This window comes from Phaseolus vulgaris, chromosome 1 (genome assembly GCF_000499845.2).
Source record: "Phaseolus vulgaris cultivar G19833 chromosome 1, P. vulgaris v2.0, whole genome shotgun sequence".
NCBI lineage: Eukaryota > Viridiplantae > Streptophyta > Magnoliopsida > Fabales > Fabaceae > Phaseolus > Phaseolus vulgaris.
In genome coordinates, this window is record NC_023759.2 from 42,644,325 (window position 1) to 42,657,957 (window position 13,633).

The window sequence follows — 13,633 nt, forward strand, 5'->3', positions numbered from 1 at the left end:
CATCTGTTTAGTTAGTTGATGGAAAAATTACTATAACTAATATCTATCTTTCATGCGTAGAATAATTTTTTATTACTGTATAATTAAAACTTACAATAAATTAGTATTTTTCTAATATAAATTATATTTTATATTTATAATAACAGATTATATCGCCATAAAATGTTGTTTTAGTTATAGACCAATTCCAATAATTTTTTTAAAATATAATATATAACAATAAATATGAGAAAGAGGATTTTTTTTCTCAATTAGAATTCCATTTTTAAGAAACCAAATTCTCATTCTGTTTTCCTTCTTTTAATAAAACAAAAAATTTAAGAAAAAATAAATTAAAATTAATTGGAAAACACTAATATTTTACAGATTAATTTTATAATTAATCAAATTCACTAAGTTATTTAGATATACAATAATACATACATGGGAATTTCAATAATATATTAATTTAGCTAATAATTTAATAAAATTAATTTGAATTTTTTTTTTAATATTTACAACCCTCTGACTACTCAAATATATTTATTAAATTAATTATATAATATAAGGATTATTTTTACTTGATATATTGAATAAAATTAAAAAAATTATTTATATTACTTTGACTTGATTGTAAATAAAATGATTTTTTTTAATTTTTTATTTTTAACGTGTTAGTATTTTTGAAAAATATGATTTTTCATATAATGAAACTTTGTGAGTTAAAAATAATTAACATTTTAATTGCTTAATTGAGATAAAATTCTTTTGGTACTAAAAAAAATAGTTCATAATTTAAATAAATTATTTTTAAAAAGTTAATTTATATAATTTATATGCATATATCTTTAAAATTATATTAGCAGTAATGTTTCCGTTATTGAAGGAAAAAACGCAATAAATTTTGTAATTAATATTAAAAACACAAATATATTATTAATTAACATAATAAGAAGGTAGGCAAATATAAATAAAAAAATAAAAATTTCATATTAATCAAGCCCAAAACATTGAAGTCGCTATATATTTGACTCGTATCATACATCAACACATTATCTTTTATCAATATTTACTAAGTATTCATTGTTTTTTATTTATCATAAAAAATTTTGGTAACTAATTAAATACCGATTTAGAAACTATTTATAATAATAGAAATTAATTTAGAAACCAATAATTTTTTTATTCTCTAAAATAGTCTTTAATTTAGTCAATATATCAACTAATTATTTTTTATCTCTAAAATTGATTTTTATTTAATGATTTTCTGATTGTAAGGAAAGAGTTTGAGAAATTAAGAGTACTAGATATTCAATTCTTCCGTAGTATATTTTTAGACAAAATAATTTGTGTATATTGATATTCAATATAACCTCCTATGTGAAATGACAGTTTATATATACTTTATTTTTTATTCTTTTTTAAGAAAAAAATTATGACGAAATTCTAAACGAGTTATTCATCTTAATAATATTATGTCAATATACTTTAAGTTAAAAAAAAATATATATACGTTGATATTGATTTGAATTTGAAATGAAATAATCTAGATTTTGTTAAACAAATATAATAATATAAATTGTAGGGAAAAAATATACACACATTTATCCAACAACAATGAGAGCACGTTGTTGTAGATTCTACACTTATGAATATGAATAATTTACTTACTAAATAATAGTTATTTATTTTATACAATCCATATTTTTTATATAGTTATAATTTTTAATATTATTATTTTAATATTATTTTATATTATTAATTCTAAATTTATTCTTTATTATATATATTTATTTTTAAACTTATTTATTATATATATATTTATTTTTAACTCATTACATTAATAATTGTTAATTGTTGCTAATGATGATCAAATTATCATTTTTCTTTATTTTATCAGCAATAACAAGTGATGGTATGATACTTAAACAATAACTTTATGTAATAACCGTCAACCTTATCAAGTACATTGCACGCAGATAAGGGTGGTCATGGATTGGATTTTGGGTAATCCAATCCAAATATTTGGATCAGATTTATAATCCAAATTCTTATTTTTATAAAAAAAGAAATTGTATTTTAAATAAAAAATTATGTTTTTTTTAAAAAAATTAACATAATATTAATATTATATAAATATTAAGAAAATATAATAAAGTTATAATTTAATAAAACTAAAAAAAATTAAAGATAACATAATATATAATTTTTTAACAATAAAATATACCTACCTATAATACTTTAATTAAACTTTGAAAATATTATATCCATTTATTATGTACAAAATATTAGAACAAATAAAATTATAAAAAAAATATATAAAATTTGATTGCATAATAATTTAATCTGTGTGTGAGACACTAACTAAAAGTGAATAAGAGGTGGAACCAAGACATGTAGGAGATTGAGAGAGAGAGAGAGGTGGAACCAGGAGAGAGCACTAAAATTTAAAAAAGTGAATAAGAGATGCAAGGAGAGTGAGAAAGAGAGAGAGAAAACCACAAATGAGAGAAGTATAGAAAGATGGTTTAGATAGAATAGAAAATTTAGATTGAAAATCTGGATTTTCTAATTTTGAAGATCTTTATAAACAAAATGGATATTTGCTATGAAAATATAATAAAATATAGATAAAACTAAAAATTAGATTTAAATAAATAAATTTTTAATGGATTAGTGTAAGAGAGAAATAAATAAATTCTCATGCGTGATTGAGTAGCCATGCATGAATATCAGTCTCACGAGCTCCGATAATTTTATTGATATGAATGATCAGTCACACATGTGAAATAATTACAGTATGTGTGACTAACTAGTTATGCGTAAACACTAACAATGTGTGGTCGCAAGAATGATTTGTCATAGGTGTACAATTACATAGTCACAATATGTGTTTTATTTTATGATGTTGTTTGAATTTGCTCAGATGGCAGTTTCATTGGGAAATGTATGCCGAAAGTTTAAGGTAATGTGTGCTTGCAAGTAGATGAGTGGTTTGTTGATGGAGTAGCCTTTGGGCTATATGTGTTTGGTTGAGAGTTTCATAGGAGAGTGAGTGCATTGGGTGGAGCAGGTATAAGGTTTTAATGGTGGATTCTGTATAAGGTTGAATTAAAGTGGTTGGCATTTTTATAATGTGGATCATTCAACTTCGACTGCATGCCTTCAATGTTTGCAATAAATAATCAATTTTCAATCACCCAACTTAAGTTTTTTTTTTAAAAGATGATGACTGGCAACAATTTTATTATAAGATAGAATAACACATTAATTAAATCATAATAACATTTTTGACTGGTTTACAGTTATGAACAAAGATTAACATAATGTCAAGAATAGAAAATTGATTTTAAATTGAATAAATTATCATTGAAATTAAAAGAGTATAGTATATATATAAAATAAAATTGTACTATATAAAAGAAATATAAAATCTAATTATATCTTCAATCAACTAATCATGAATTATATACGATACAATAATTAATAAATGATTTCCTTAATAATTAATTAAGTAATATAATAACTAATAATATCATATAATTCATATGTTATGTCTAAAATTTTGATAAGAATATAAAAAATTTAAAAAATTATAAATTATTTCAACACATATTTGTATAATATTTAATAAAAATATTATATTTATATATTATAAATGAATCACTTATTAATATTTCAAATAACTTCAACATTAAACTTTATTTAAAAAATCAACCTGAAATCTAAATAATAATTCAAGTTAATGTTCACAAATTGAAGGATGTAAACTTTTTCTAAAATGTAAAAATTCAATTTGTGAATATTGATCAAAATTATTATTTAGATCTCATGTTGATTTTTTAAATAAGATTTGATGTTTAAGTAAGTGATTCATCTATAATATATATAAATATGTTAAAAATATTATATCTAATATGTGTTGAAATAATTTTTAATTTTTAAATTCTCTATATTTTTATTAAAATAACAAACATAATATAAATATCAATATCAATTATTATATGATATTATAATTATGTTAAAATAACAAACATTATATGATATATATAAATATGTTAAAAATATTATATCAAATATGTGTTGAAATAATTTTTAATTTTTAAATTCTCTGTAGTTTTATTAAAATAACAAACATAATATAAATATCAATATCAATTATTATATGATATTATAATTAAAAATTCAAACTAAATTTAGATATATAAAAGTAAAATAAATAATAATAGTTTTCGGATAATAAATTAGAATTTTGTAAATATCTGATTAGAGATCAAAGTGAATTTTTAATATTTATAAATTTGTTGGTATATTTTAAAATTTATTTTTGATATAATATTTTTCTAAACTTTAAAATTAAACTGTATAAAATAATATTTCATTATAAAAGTAATTTTTAAAACAAAAAATGTAATTTTTTTTTGTTAAAGATTGAGAATATTTATTTTATTTATTCAAGACGAAAATATTTTTTTTAAATTGACTTAATAACCTGGATCCGAACCAAATTAACAACCGTATCCGACTAATCTAATAATTTAAAATGATCAAATATTAAATTTGGATTATACTTGATTGTGAGATTTCATCAGATACAACCCTAACCTTTTTCTTCTTTTTCTTCCTTTCTTCTCTCTTCTTCCGCTTCAACCGAATCTCCCTCTCTCTCTCTCTGCTCCAACGTCGTCCCCTTCCGGCTCACCTGCGTCGGCCACGCCCTTCGCTCACGCACCTGTTTCCACTTCCGACCGCCGCAATCACCTGGGGGACAGTTTTCAATTTTGTGATCTTTCAAAACCCTACCTTCGGATATACTAGCGGTGCACTCTCTGTTACGAATTAGCAATCAGTGCTCCTCTCTTGGGTAACATTTCCGACCATATTAAACCCTCTTTGCTGTATTTTCGATTATCTGTTCCCTATTTATTTTAAATGATCTCTTATGAAAATAATGCAAAATGTTCGTTGTATATATTGTTGCAATCCGTTTGTTCCTTGCCCCCTTCATACTTGATGAAATGCCCAAATGTACCACAAGTTAGGATATGTATAATGTTTCAATGATGTATACCTTTCGGCCGTTATTTGTTGCTACTGTTGGGAATATAAACATGAACCTATGTGGTATTTGTGTATGGATTTTACTAATATAGCTTATTCGTTGCTGGCCAATCCTTTACTAGGACTCTCATCATATGGACAGCTCACGCCAGGATAAAGTTAGAAAGTTTGAAGAATTTGTTGACAAACGTTTGAAACCGGATCTTATTCATGCGATTAATCAACGGGACAAGGTTTTTGAACAACAGAAAATTTTTGCTGATCTTCGAAGAAATATTGAAAGCCTAGAGAAGAATAGTGTAACCAGTCTAAGGACATTGGTCAATATTGGGTCTGAAGTATACCTTCAGGCAGAAGTGCCAGATACACAACGCATATTTGTGGATGTAGGATTTGGATTCCACGTGGAGTTTACTTGGTCTGAAGCTCTGAACTACATAGAAAAAAGGGAAGAAAAGATAACCAGGCAGATAGAGGAGTACACCCAATTGATTGCATCAATTAAAGCCCAAATTAAGCTTGTTTGTGAAGGGATTCGAGAATTACTTCAACTACCAGCTGAGAAATCCGTACCAGAGCGGATATTTTGATATTTACTAAATATATACCAAGTTTTTCATATCTTTCGCTATCATTGCAAGATGTAAAGAAGAAATGCAAATGAACCGAACAGAGATTCATATTTATCCACCCCAAAATGTTGCGTCTCTTTCTTTGACCTTGTACCCAAGTACAGGAAGATACATCAAATGCTTTTAGGCTTTCTAGTCACCCTTTTAGTTATGGGGCCAGTGTTTATTATTGTACCATTGTGATGCCTCAACCTTGTAATATTTCAAGGCGAGGTTTGTTTTATAGTCATTGGGTTTTAACTCGATGGTTAGGGAATTTTCAATATCAGACTTCAGTTTTTTTTTGTCAGCAAATCAGGCTTGAGTTTATGGGAAAATATTTGTAAAATGGGCTAATTTTGTTTTGCATTAAAAGAATTTGAATTACTAATATACAAAATACTAGTGGAAAGCTCGACAAAAAAAAATATGATATTGTTGAATAAGATGACATAAAATAGTGTTTCCTTGTCTCCGACTCGAGTGTTGGCACTTCGAAAGGTTCATGTGATCATTGCAGTACGAAACATGATGTCTGCAAAAGAAGCTAAACAACGTATACTAGAAGAGAATGAGTCTGCACGAGTCGACATAATGAAGCTCGATTTGTGCTCACTCAATTCTGTGACATCTTTCGTCGACAACTTCATAGCTCTTGATCTTCCTCTCAATATCTTAATTTTGGTTTTCCTTTTAATTTTACACCACACCTTCAAATCTCATGTATACTCAATTTCTGAGTTCATTAATGTCTGAGTTAGTCATTCCTAATATGGATCATATCATTGGGTTTTCATGTCAGAAACAATGCTGGAGTAATGTTCTGCCCCTTAAAACTCTCAGAGGACGGGATTGAGATGCAGTTAGCAACAAACCATCTTCGTAAAGTCTCAAGATTCTTGCATGACGTTCTTTGGTTTACTCCTTTGTCTTGCATGACATTCAATTTTATTTGTTGAAATGAAAACAACAGCTACAGAATTACGTTATTATTCATTGTAAGTATTGAATGAAATATTTATTGGCCTCAATCTAACTCCCCAGACGAAAAACCAGATGATCAGCATACCCGAAAGACAAATAATTCAGAAATCTATTGGGAAGACATCATTGCTTACATTTGACAATGATGTCCTTGTGTGGATTTACAAAAATAAATAATCTCATATATACAGAAGCAACCAGTTTAGTCCAATTTCATAGATAATCTCTACGTCAGGCCGTGTTCATCAGAAGCTCTTTTCAGCAGGAAATTATCACATAATCTCGAAACCTGTGATCTGGGTCAAATTCTCAGCGAGTTTGATCATGCTCCCACAAGCCCACAGCTCGCACCACGCAAGCAGAAGCCGCCACAATTGCTGCTGCAAAGACGGGTGGAACGAATAGGTCAATCTTAGACTTGATGAACATATGAGGAGGAAAACACAGGATGTCTCCTGGAACATCCAAGGGCATTCTAATGGAGCCACCAGTGCTGCACTTCTGAGAGAACGAAGCGGAGGGGGATATAGCGGAGACAAACGCCACCTGCGGTGAGATAGAAGCCACTGCCACCGTCAACGTTAGAAGTGTTATCCAAGTGGCAGCATAGGTTACTAAAGGCCATGTGAAGTGTAAACGGACCAGGTTAGAGAACCAGAAAAAAGACATGGTCGGAAGATCTAGGATGGTACTTGGTGGTTGATAAGATAGTTGATGTAGTCTATATAAACAAGACAGGAATGCAGTGAAATTGGTGCGAAACTACCTAACCATAGCTACTTTTTTAGTGATTTTGGTAAGGAAAAATGGTAAGTGATGGACCAATGAGTATTGAAGTGGAGGATGACTTTAGAGACTCCTACGATGGGCTTGTTACAGGCCATGCTTTATGGCTTCGGTTTAGTTTTAGACTGGATAGTGACTTTCGCACCTTAAAAAATTGAGAGCATTCTACACGTGGAAACAAAACAGGGTAGTTGGCGGATTCGTTCTTTCCGCACTTTAGTTCACAAACATTAAATCGAAACTCTGCTTCTAGTTTTTCACATTTTAGGTCAAGACGTCCTCTTCTGCAGGTTACATATATAATCTTTTTGGTACTGAGAAAAAAAAAATCAGAGAAGATTATTACTCCCTTATAAGGCCAGAAAAGATCAATGAGAATTTATAAAACAACCTGTTTTAGTGAATACATATAGATACATTACACATAAGCTTGGGCATGTTTACTAGAAACTTTACATAAAAAACAGTGCAAAAGCAACTATTAATTGCTTTCGCGGAATCACGTCCAGCCAGCGGTAACAAATGTGTTACCGAACACACTGATAGTTGTCACAATTTATACAGCTCATTCAACTGAAGGAAATTTCACCATAACATAAAGACAATCCAGATTGGACGTGTTGCTCGCGAGAAGACAGAATGAAACAATGTGTACACAAAAATCTACAGTTTTGTAGTTGAAGCAGCTTTAAATTCGGTGACTGGTGGAGGATGATGATGTGTACCCCACCTTCAGAGCAAGCGATAGAAAAATGCAGAATGAGACACAAAGGAAAGCAAGCATAATCACAAGCACAGATTTGAACGAGATGAGCGGGGCGAAAAAGAACACGATAGCAATTGTTGCGCATTGCCATATCTTTAGCTGCGCAAAAGCCCCTTCCTGCAGCGGAAAGCAACAGAGACTTGGCATTAGAGGCAACTTAAACTAAGGTCGTACTAGAATAAACTTTTCCATTAATACTTTTCGGAGGAAAAAAAATATAAGGATAAAATTCAATGATATTTTCTCGTGTATTAAAATCAACTTATGCATTTCTACAAAAGTTTCGACAAATGTTAAGTATATAAATTGATTTTAACTTATAAAATAAACCCAATTCATTTACAATTTTATTTCCTTTTCCTACAAGTAATTATGGAAAAATTTATCCAAGAACATAATTATTAAGCCAATGATGGAAAATAAAGTATCAGTTAGTGGGAAAATATATGATAGAGAAAAAGAATCAAGCAGAAAGCATGTGAAATGTGTGAAGAATAACTGGGGATGTCCAAGTTGTGAATCAGATATATGTAATCAGTAGCGTTGAGACATGAACAGCAATGCAGAAGCAAGGCAAACATGTTAATAGGGCATCATTTGTATACCGTGTCGTGCTTAAATAGTATTCCAATCAATGCATTTAGTTGCGTCATTAAAACTCCATCACCAATGCCCAATAAACCAGCCAAAAAGAGTATGTAAAGAGTACCAAGAAATCCGCTGCTTATGCTGCATCAGGAGTGGGAAAGAGAGATATAAGCACGATTAAATAACATTGGGCAAATAAATTAAATAACATTGGGGAAATAAATTAAATAACATCAACTTCATTCAAAGAAAATTATTTACTGCCAACCTGAAGTCTAGCAGAAGTAAGATTAATACGACTGCCTGCGCAAAAACTCCAACAGAAACTATTGTTGTAACGGACGTGAGACCAGAGGTGAGACGACCAGCAAGCAGAGAACACTGACATATTCATAGAAATTAAGAAAATAAAGTAGATTCCATTAGAACATATTTCGATGTGGCAAGGAGCTCTACATATTAGAACCACCGTGAAAAAACATAGAACATGGCAGTTTCCTTGTCTACATGTTAGAACCACCGTGAAAAAATGTAGAACATAACAATTTCCTTGTCGATATTGGTATCAGTTGCTCGAAGACATTTCAAAATATAAGTACATAAATAAAAGATGAGGAAATAAGAAACAGAAGCTCGTTCACATGATATAATCAAAGGTTAATTTTAAACACCCAGCAATGGCAAGGAAATATACTTCAACATTCCTGTACTTACTATTCCATCAAAAGCCCCATAGGCTGCCATTGAACTACCCACACCAGAAATACCAATTGCAGGAGTTACAACATACTTGGTAAATTCAGCCCTACAAAAAAGTATTTCGTTAACAAAAAAGATATAACAAAAATAAAAGGACATAATAAATCATAGAACCAGTATTGAAAATCCAAAAGAACGAATGCCTTATAATTCGTAAGAAATTACCACACAAATGCTTGTTGTAGACCTGAATATGCAATAAGGGGTATGATCAACAACATCTTTATATCAGACAATGCACCGCCAAGTGATTTTGATAGAGACTTCAAGGAAGCACATGCACCAGCATCTGCACCTGAAAGCTCTTGTTCCCCCTTGCTATTAACACTCCGTTTGCGCAAGAAGCACATTAATATTGCACCAAAAGTCATAATGAAAAGGAATACAATAAACAATACAGTTGTTCCTTTGGTACTTCCCTCCTGCATTAATGAGAAACAAAATCAAATACTGGAATATGCAGAACATTTTAAATCAAAAACTCAAACTTGTTAGGTTGTCAAATGAGATTGTTGAAGGGTACAGGGAAAAACTGAGCTCATATTTACATTTCCTCGAAATCTTTTGCATATCATACATATTAACATTTTTTTCATATATAAATAATAAATAAAATAGGAAATTAAAAAGAAAACACAGAAATGCTAAATTGCAGAGCTTGAAAAGGAGTGTTTCTTTTATTGGTTGAAATTCCTGTAAGTTTCAAAAGTTTGGGAATGAGACACCAAATAGAAAGTGGCGTGAGTTTTATCTAAAAGTGTATTATACAGTGCTACTCACATTTCACATAGATAAATAGTGGTCTATCAGAAGTTACGAACTTCTTTGATAGAGAAGTTAAATACTATATTCATTCAATCAGGGGTCCCGTTATTATCAAGTTAGTTGACGTTTTTTCCTTTTCCTAAAAGATATTTCACTAGTAGCAATTCTTCATTCTTAGTTTCTAACAAGGTAGGGGCATGCGTGACTAATACCATGAACCGAGAGTTAAAATACAGAATAAAAGAAAATTCTAAAAATATGAAAGAGTAACCACCACGTACCTGCTGATCATCACTCAGTAGAGCAAATGTAATAAGATTTCCAATAAACTGCATAACAGGTATTTCCTTGATCAATTTCAAATTCTAAGAGATTTTTTAAAAATGAAACAAACAACAGAGTGATCAATCATGATTAAAAAATAATATGATCACCTGGTGGAGTGCATACACAGCCCAGAATTCCCCATTGAAGTCACCAATTACAGCGCCTTCATGCAAGTTGTTATCTGTAGAATGACTGCGTGCAGCAGAAGTGAGATATGTTCCCTGACACGTCAAACTAAAATAAGTAAAGATGAAGGTGACCAATGACAAATTGAAGGAGCTATAAAACCTTGACAGGTTACATGTACCTCTCCAACCCATATTATGGAAGCACAAAACCCAAGATACACAGAAGCAGGAACCAATGTATACCTGCAGCAATAATTGCTCAATGGTCAAGGATATGCATATAAATTTTACTACGATTGACAGCATACATATTTATAAAGCAAAAAATAATTGGTACTCACATATAGAGCAGATCTACGAGCATGTATGAGCAACAATCATAAACGATGATAAAGAAAGGTAGATTTTGGTTCACATACTTGTCACTCGTTAAAGGTTACATATAGGGACCAATCCATCATGTAAAATAAAGACAATCAACTGTTTAAGAATGGAAAACATCAGAACTAAAATTCAAATAATTGAAAATATAGTGATATTAAGACTAAGATTGACTAAATCCTAGAACCAACAGCACATTTTATCCATATGAAATCCATCATATACATGTATATATAGTATTTTTAGCAGCAGCAGCAAAGCAGGTGAAAATCCAAAAACGAAATAGATGAATAGATTGTAATTACCAATTAGGTTTCAAGTTGGCAGCCACATAAAGGACATAGCCAGTAGTCCCGAGTAGCAGAGAGTTCTTAGAGCCGAGAACTCGCACCACCAAAGAAGCAACCACAGAGAAGAATGTGAAAGACAAATACAAGATCCCGAGAGAAGTGGTACCTAAGTCGTCCTCCTGAAGTGAAAATTCAAACACCGATGAAACACTAAAGACTCAACCGAATCGAGACGGTTACTGGAGGAGGACCTCGGTTTCCCTACCTCGCAAACGAAACCAAACGCAAAAGGAAACGAAAAATACTGACAGTGTTGAGAGTGCTCTGCAGATTCTGCGCGGCACCGAAGGCGAGAAAAACCAAGAGAAAGGCCAAACTGAGGATGTGAATATCCCTGGTGTGAGTCCTGGTGTTCGGCGCTTGGGGCGGCGAATTGTCGGCGACGAGCGGCGTCTCTTCGTCGCCGGGTATTGCAGAGGCCATTGGTTGAGATTGTAGCTCCCGATTGGTGGATGGATGGATATAAATATTCCCAAATCTGCTTTCGTCAGACGTCATGATTCCATTAAGATCCAAACGTGATAGCAACTTGCCGGCCCAACTCCGCACGCTACAAGACGAATCTAAAACTTTCACATACTTCCTTTGTTTCTTCTTCTTATAGATACTATCCTAAGATTCCTTCTTCAATTCATTAGCCCAACAAAACAAAAACCAAAAGTCCTCTTCAAAGAAAAGCTCTCCCTCACGCTTACATCACTATTATTGCTTTCCCCTTCTTCACATCAAAATATTTTCAAGCCGTAACACTGTTGCTGGCCTCCTCATTTTTTAATTATTCCTACCTTGGATTCTTTCTTTTGGTTACTTCTTTTTGTTTTAAAGGTTGCGAAAATTAGAGATTGGGTTACACATCAAATTTTAAAACAGCAAATATAATTGTTAGTCCTTTATTGTGTCAATAAACGTTGAAAAAAATATATATACTATGAAGCTCGTGAATTTAGTCTATTCATTAAATATTAGAATTATTTAGAGTTTATTATAAAAATTATTATAATTAATCAAATCATTCATAAATATATAAACTATATAATGGTTGACTGAATCTGAATCTGTTCATCCATTTCAATATGAATTCAACTGGATCTTGGGCACGCTTTTATGTCATACACCTTTTCAGTTTGTGACACATTGTTTATTTATTTATTTACTCATTATCCAACTATTTGATGTTTACAACTATAAATAAATTTATTTATTTATTTACTAGTGATAAATTTATATAATTTAATATTTCAAGATTGAATTTGAAAACAACTGCAAAAGAAATATTAATAATTCTCCATTATATTGTATTACACAATTCTATATTTAATAATAGTAATTAAGTGCGGAATTTTTAAAGTAATTTTGATTTATTTATTAAATTTTACAAAAAATTTAATTTATTTAAATTTTTTATAATTATTTTATTTTAATATTATAAGATTTAGATTTTTTATATATTTACACGGTAACATAAATATTTTAATTGAGTTAACATATTATCATATAACGCATATAAATCATGTTTTATTTTAAATTAATTTTAACCATAATAAAATTATAACATTACAATTTCATCCATTAAAAAAATAAATTTACCAATCTTATTCATTACATTTCATGAATATTTATAAACTTTCTCTTCAATTTCTTCATTTCTCATATTCCTCTTCCTCTTTTCCGTCTTTTTTTCTTCTCAATTCAAATTGTCCCACCGAATAAAAATTATTATAGCTAGGAAAGTCCTATGAACTAGGTGAGTCCCACATTTTGGTGAATTCTACATAGTACCCACAAATATCTAAACTTAGAATAGAGATCTACAATAAAAGGTATACAATTCACCTCAATCTTCAAAATTTCTCTATCATTATCTCCTCAACTTCTCTTATTTACTTTATTTTTTTAAATCTTAAACTATATAATGAAACATATTTGAAATCTCTTGGAATGAATCAAAAATAATAAAATTATCATTAATATCTCTATATTCATCTCTTCATATTTTTATTCAGCTAACACTTACAATATTTCCATCCAATTTATTTTCTCTTTTCATTTCAGCATTAATCATTCTATTACTTCCTAAAGTTCAATTTTCTGAAGGAGCAGAAAGGATGAAGAGATGTATTTTTTAATGTAAAATTAAATAAGTGACAG

At 29.8% G+C, this 13,633-nt stretch overlaps 3 protein-coding genes across 3 annotated transcripts; 1 reads left to right on the plus strand and 2 right to left on the minus strand.

The window, feature by feature from the left end:
- The first annotated feature begins 4,650 nt into the window (after nucleotides 1–4,650).
- On the plus strand, nucleotides 4,651–5,966 carry LOC137814373 (uncharacterized). The gene is made up of 2 exons (XM_068617073.1): nucleotides 4,651–4,843; nucleotides 5,163–5,966. The coding sequence occupies exon 2, from the start codon at nucleotides 5,175–5,177 to the stop codon at nucleotides 5,628–5,630; it is 456 nt and encodes a 151-aa protein (XP_068473174.1). The 5' UTR covers nucleotides 4,651–4,843; nucleotides 5,163–5,174; the 3' UTR covers nucleotides 5,631–5,966.
- Nucleotides 5,967–6,625: 659 nt separating this feature from the next.
- On the minus strand, nucleotides 6,626–7,443 carry LOC137814374 (uncharacterized). Its single transcript, XM_068617074.1, has one exon. It carries the CDS (start codon nucleotides 7,302–7,304, stop codon nucleotides 6,945–6,947), a length of 360 nt encoding a protein of 119 aa, XP_068473175.1. The 5' UTR covers nucleotides 7,305–7,443; the 3' UTR covers nucleotides 6,626–6,944.
- A 328-nt stretch (nucleotides 7,444–7,771) lies between these two features.
- LOC137814372 (UNC93-like protein 3) lies at nucleotides 7,772–12,348 on the minus strand. The gene is made up of 10 exons (XM_068617072.1): nucleotides 11,735–12,348; nucleotides 11,441–11,604; nucleotides 10,934–10,997; nucleotides 10,734–10,847; nucleotides 10,581–10,628; nucleotides 9,700–9,956; nucleotides 9,490–9,580; nucleotides 9,044–9,156; nucleotides 8,793–8,916; nucleotides 7,772–8,304 (listed from the first exon to the last, which is right to left on the minus strand). The coding sequence occupies exons 1-10, from the start codon at nucleotides 11,981–11,983 to the stop codon at nucleotides 8,110–8,112; spliced, it is 1,419 nt and encodes a 472-aa protein (XP_068473173.1). The 5' UTR covers nucleotides 11,984–12,348; the 3' UTR covers nucleotides 7,772–8,109.
- Nucleotides 12,349–13,633: the final 1,285 nt, after the last annotated feature.

Coding starts and splice junctions, on each gene's coding strand:
- LOC137814372 (XM_068617072.1), bottom strand. CDS start 11,983: ATGACGTCTGACGAAAGCAGATTTGGGAATATTTATATCCATCCATCC. Junction 10,998..11,440: donor GCCAACTTGAAACCTAATTG/GTAATTACAATC, acceptor TTATTGCTGCAG/GTATACATTGGTTCCTGCTT. Junction 9,157..9,489: donor ATGGGGCTTTTGATGGAATA/GTAAGTACAGGA, acceptor TGAATATGTCAG/TGTTCTCTGCTTGCTGGTCG.
- LOC137814373 (XM_068617073.1), top strand. CDS start 5,175: ATGGACAGCTCACGCCAGGATAAAGTTAGAAAGTTTGAAGAATTTGTT.
- LOC137814374 (XM_068617074.1), bottom strand. CDS start 7,304: ATGTCTTTTTTCTGGTTCTCTAACCTGGTCCGTTTACACTTCACATGG.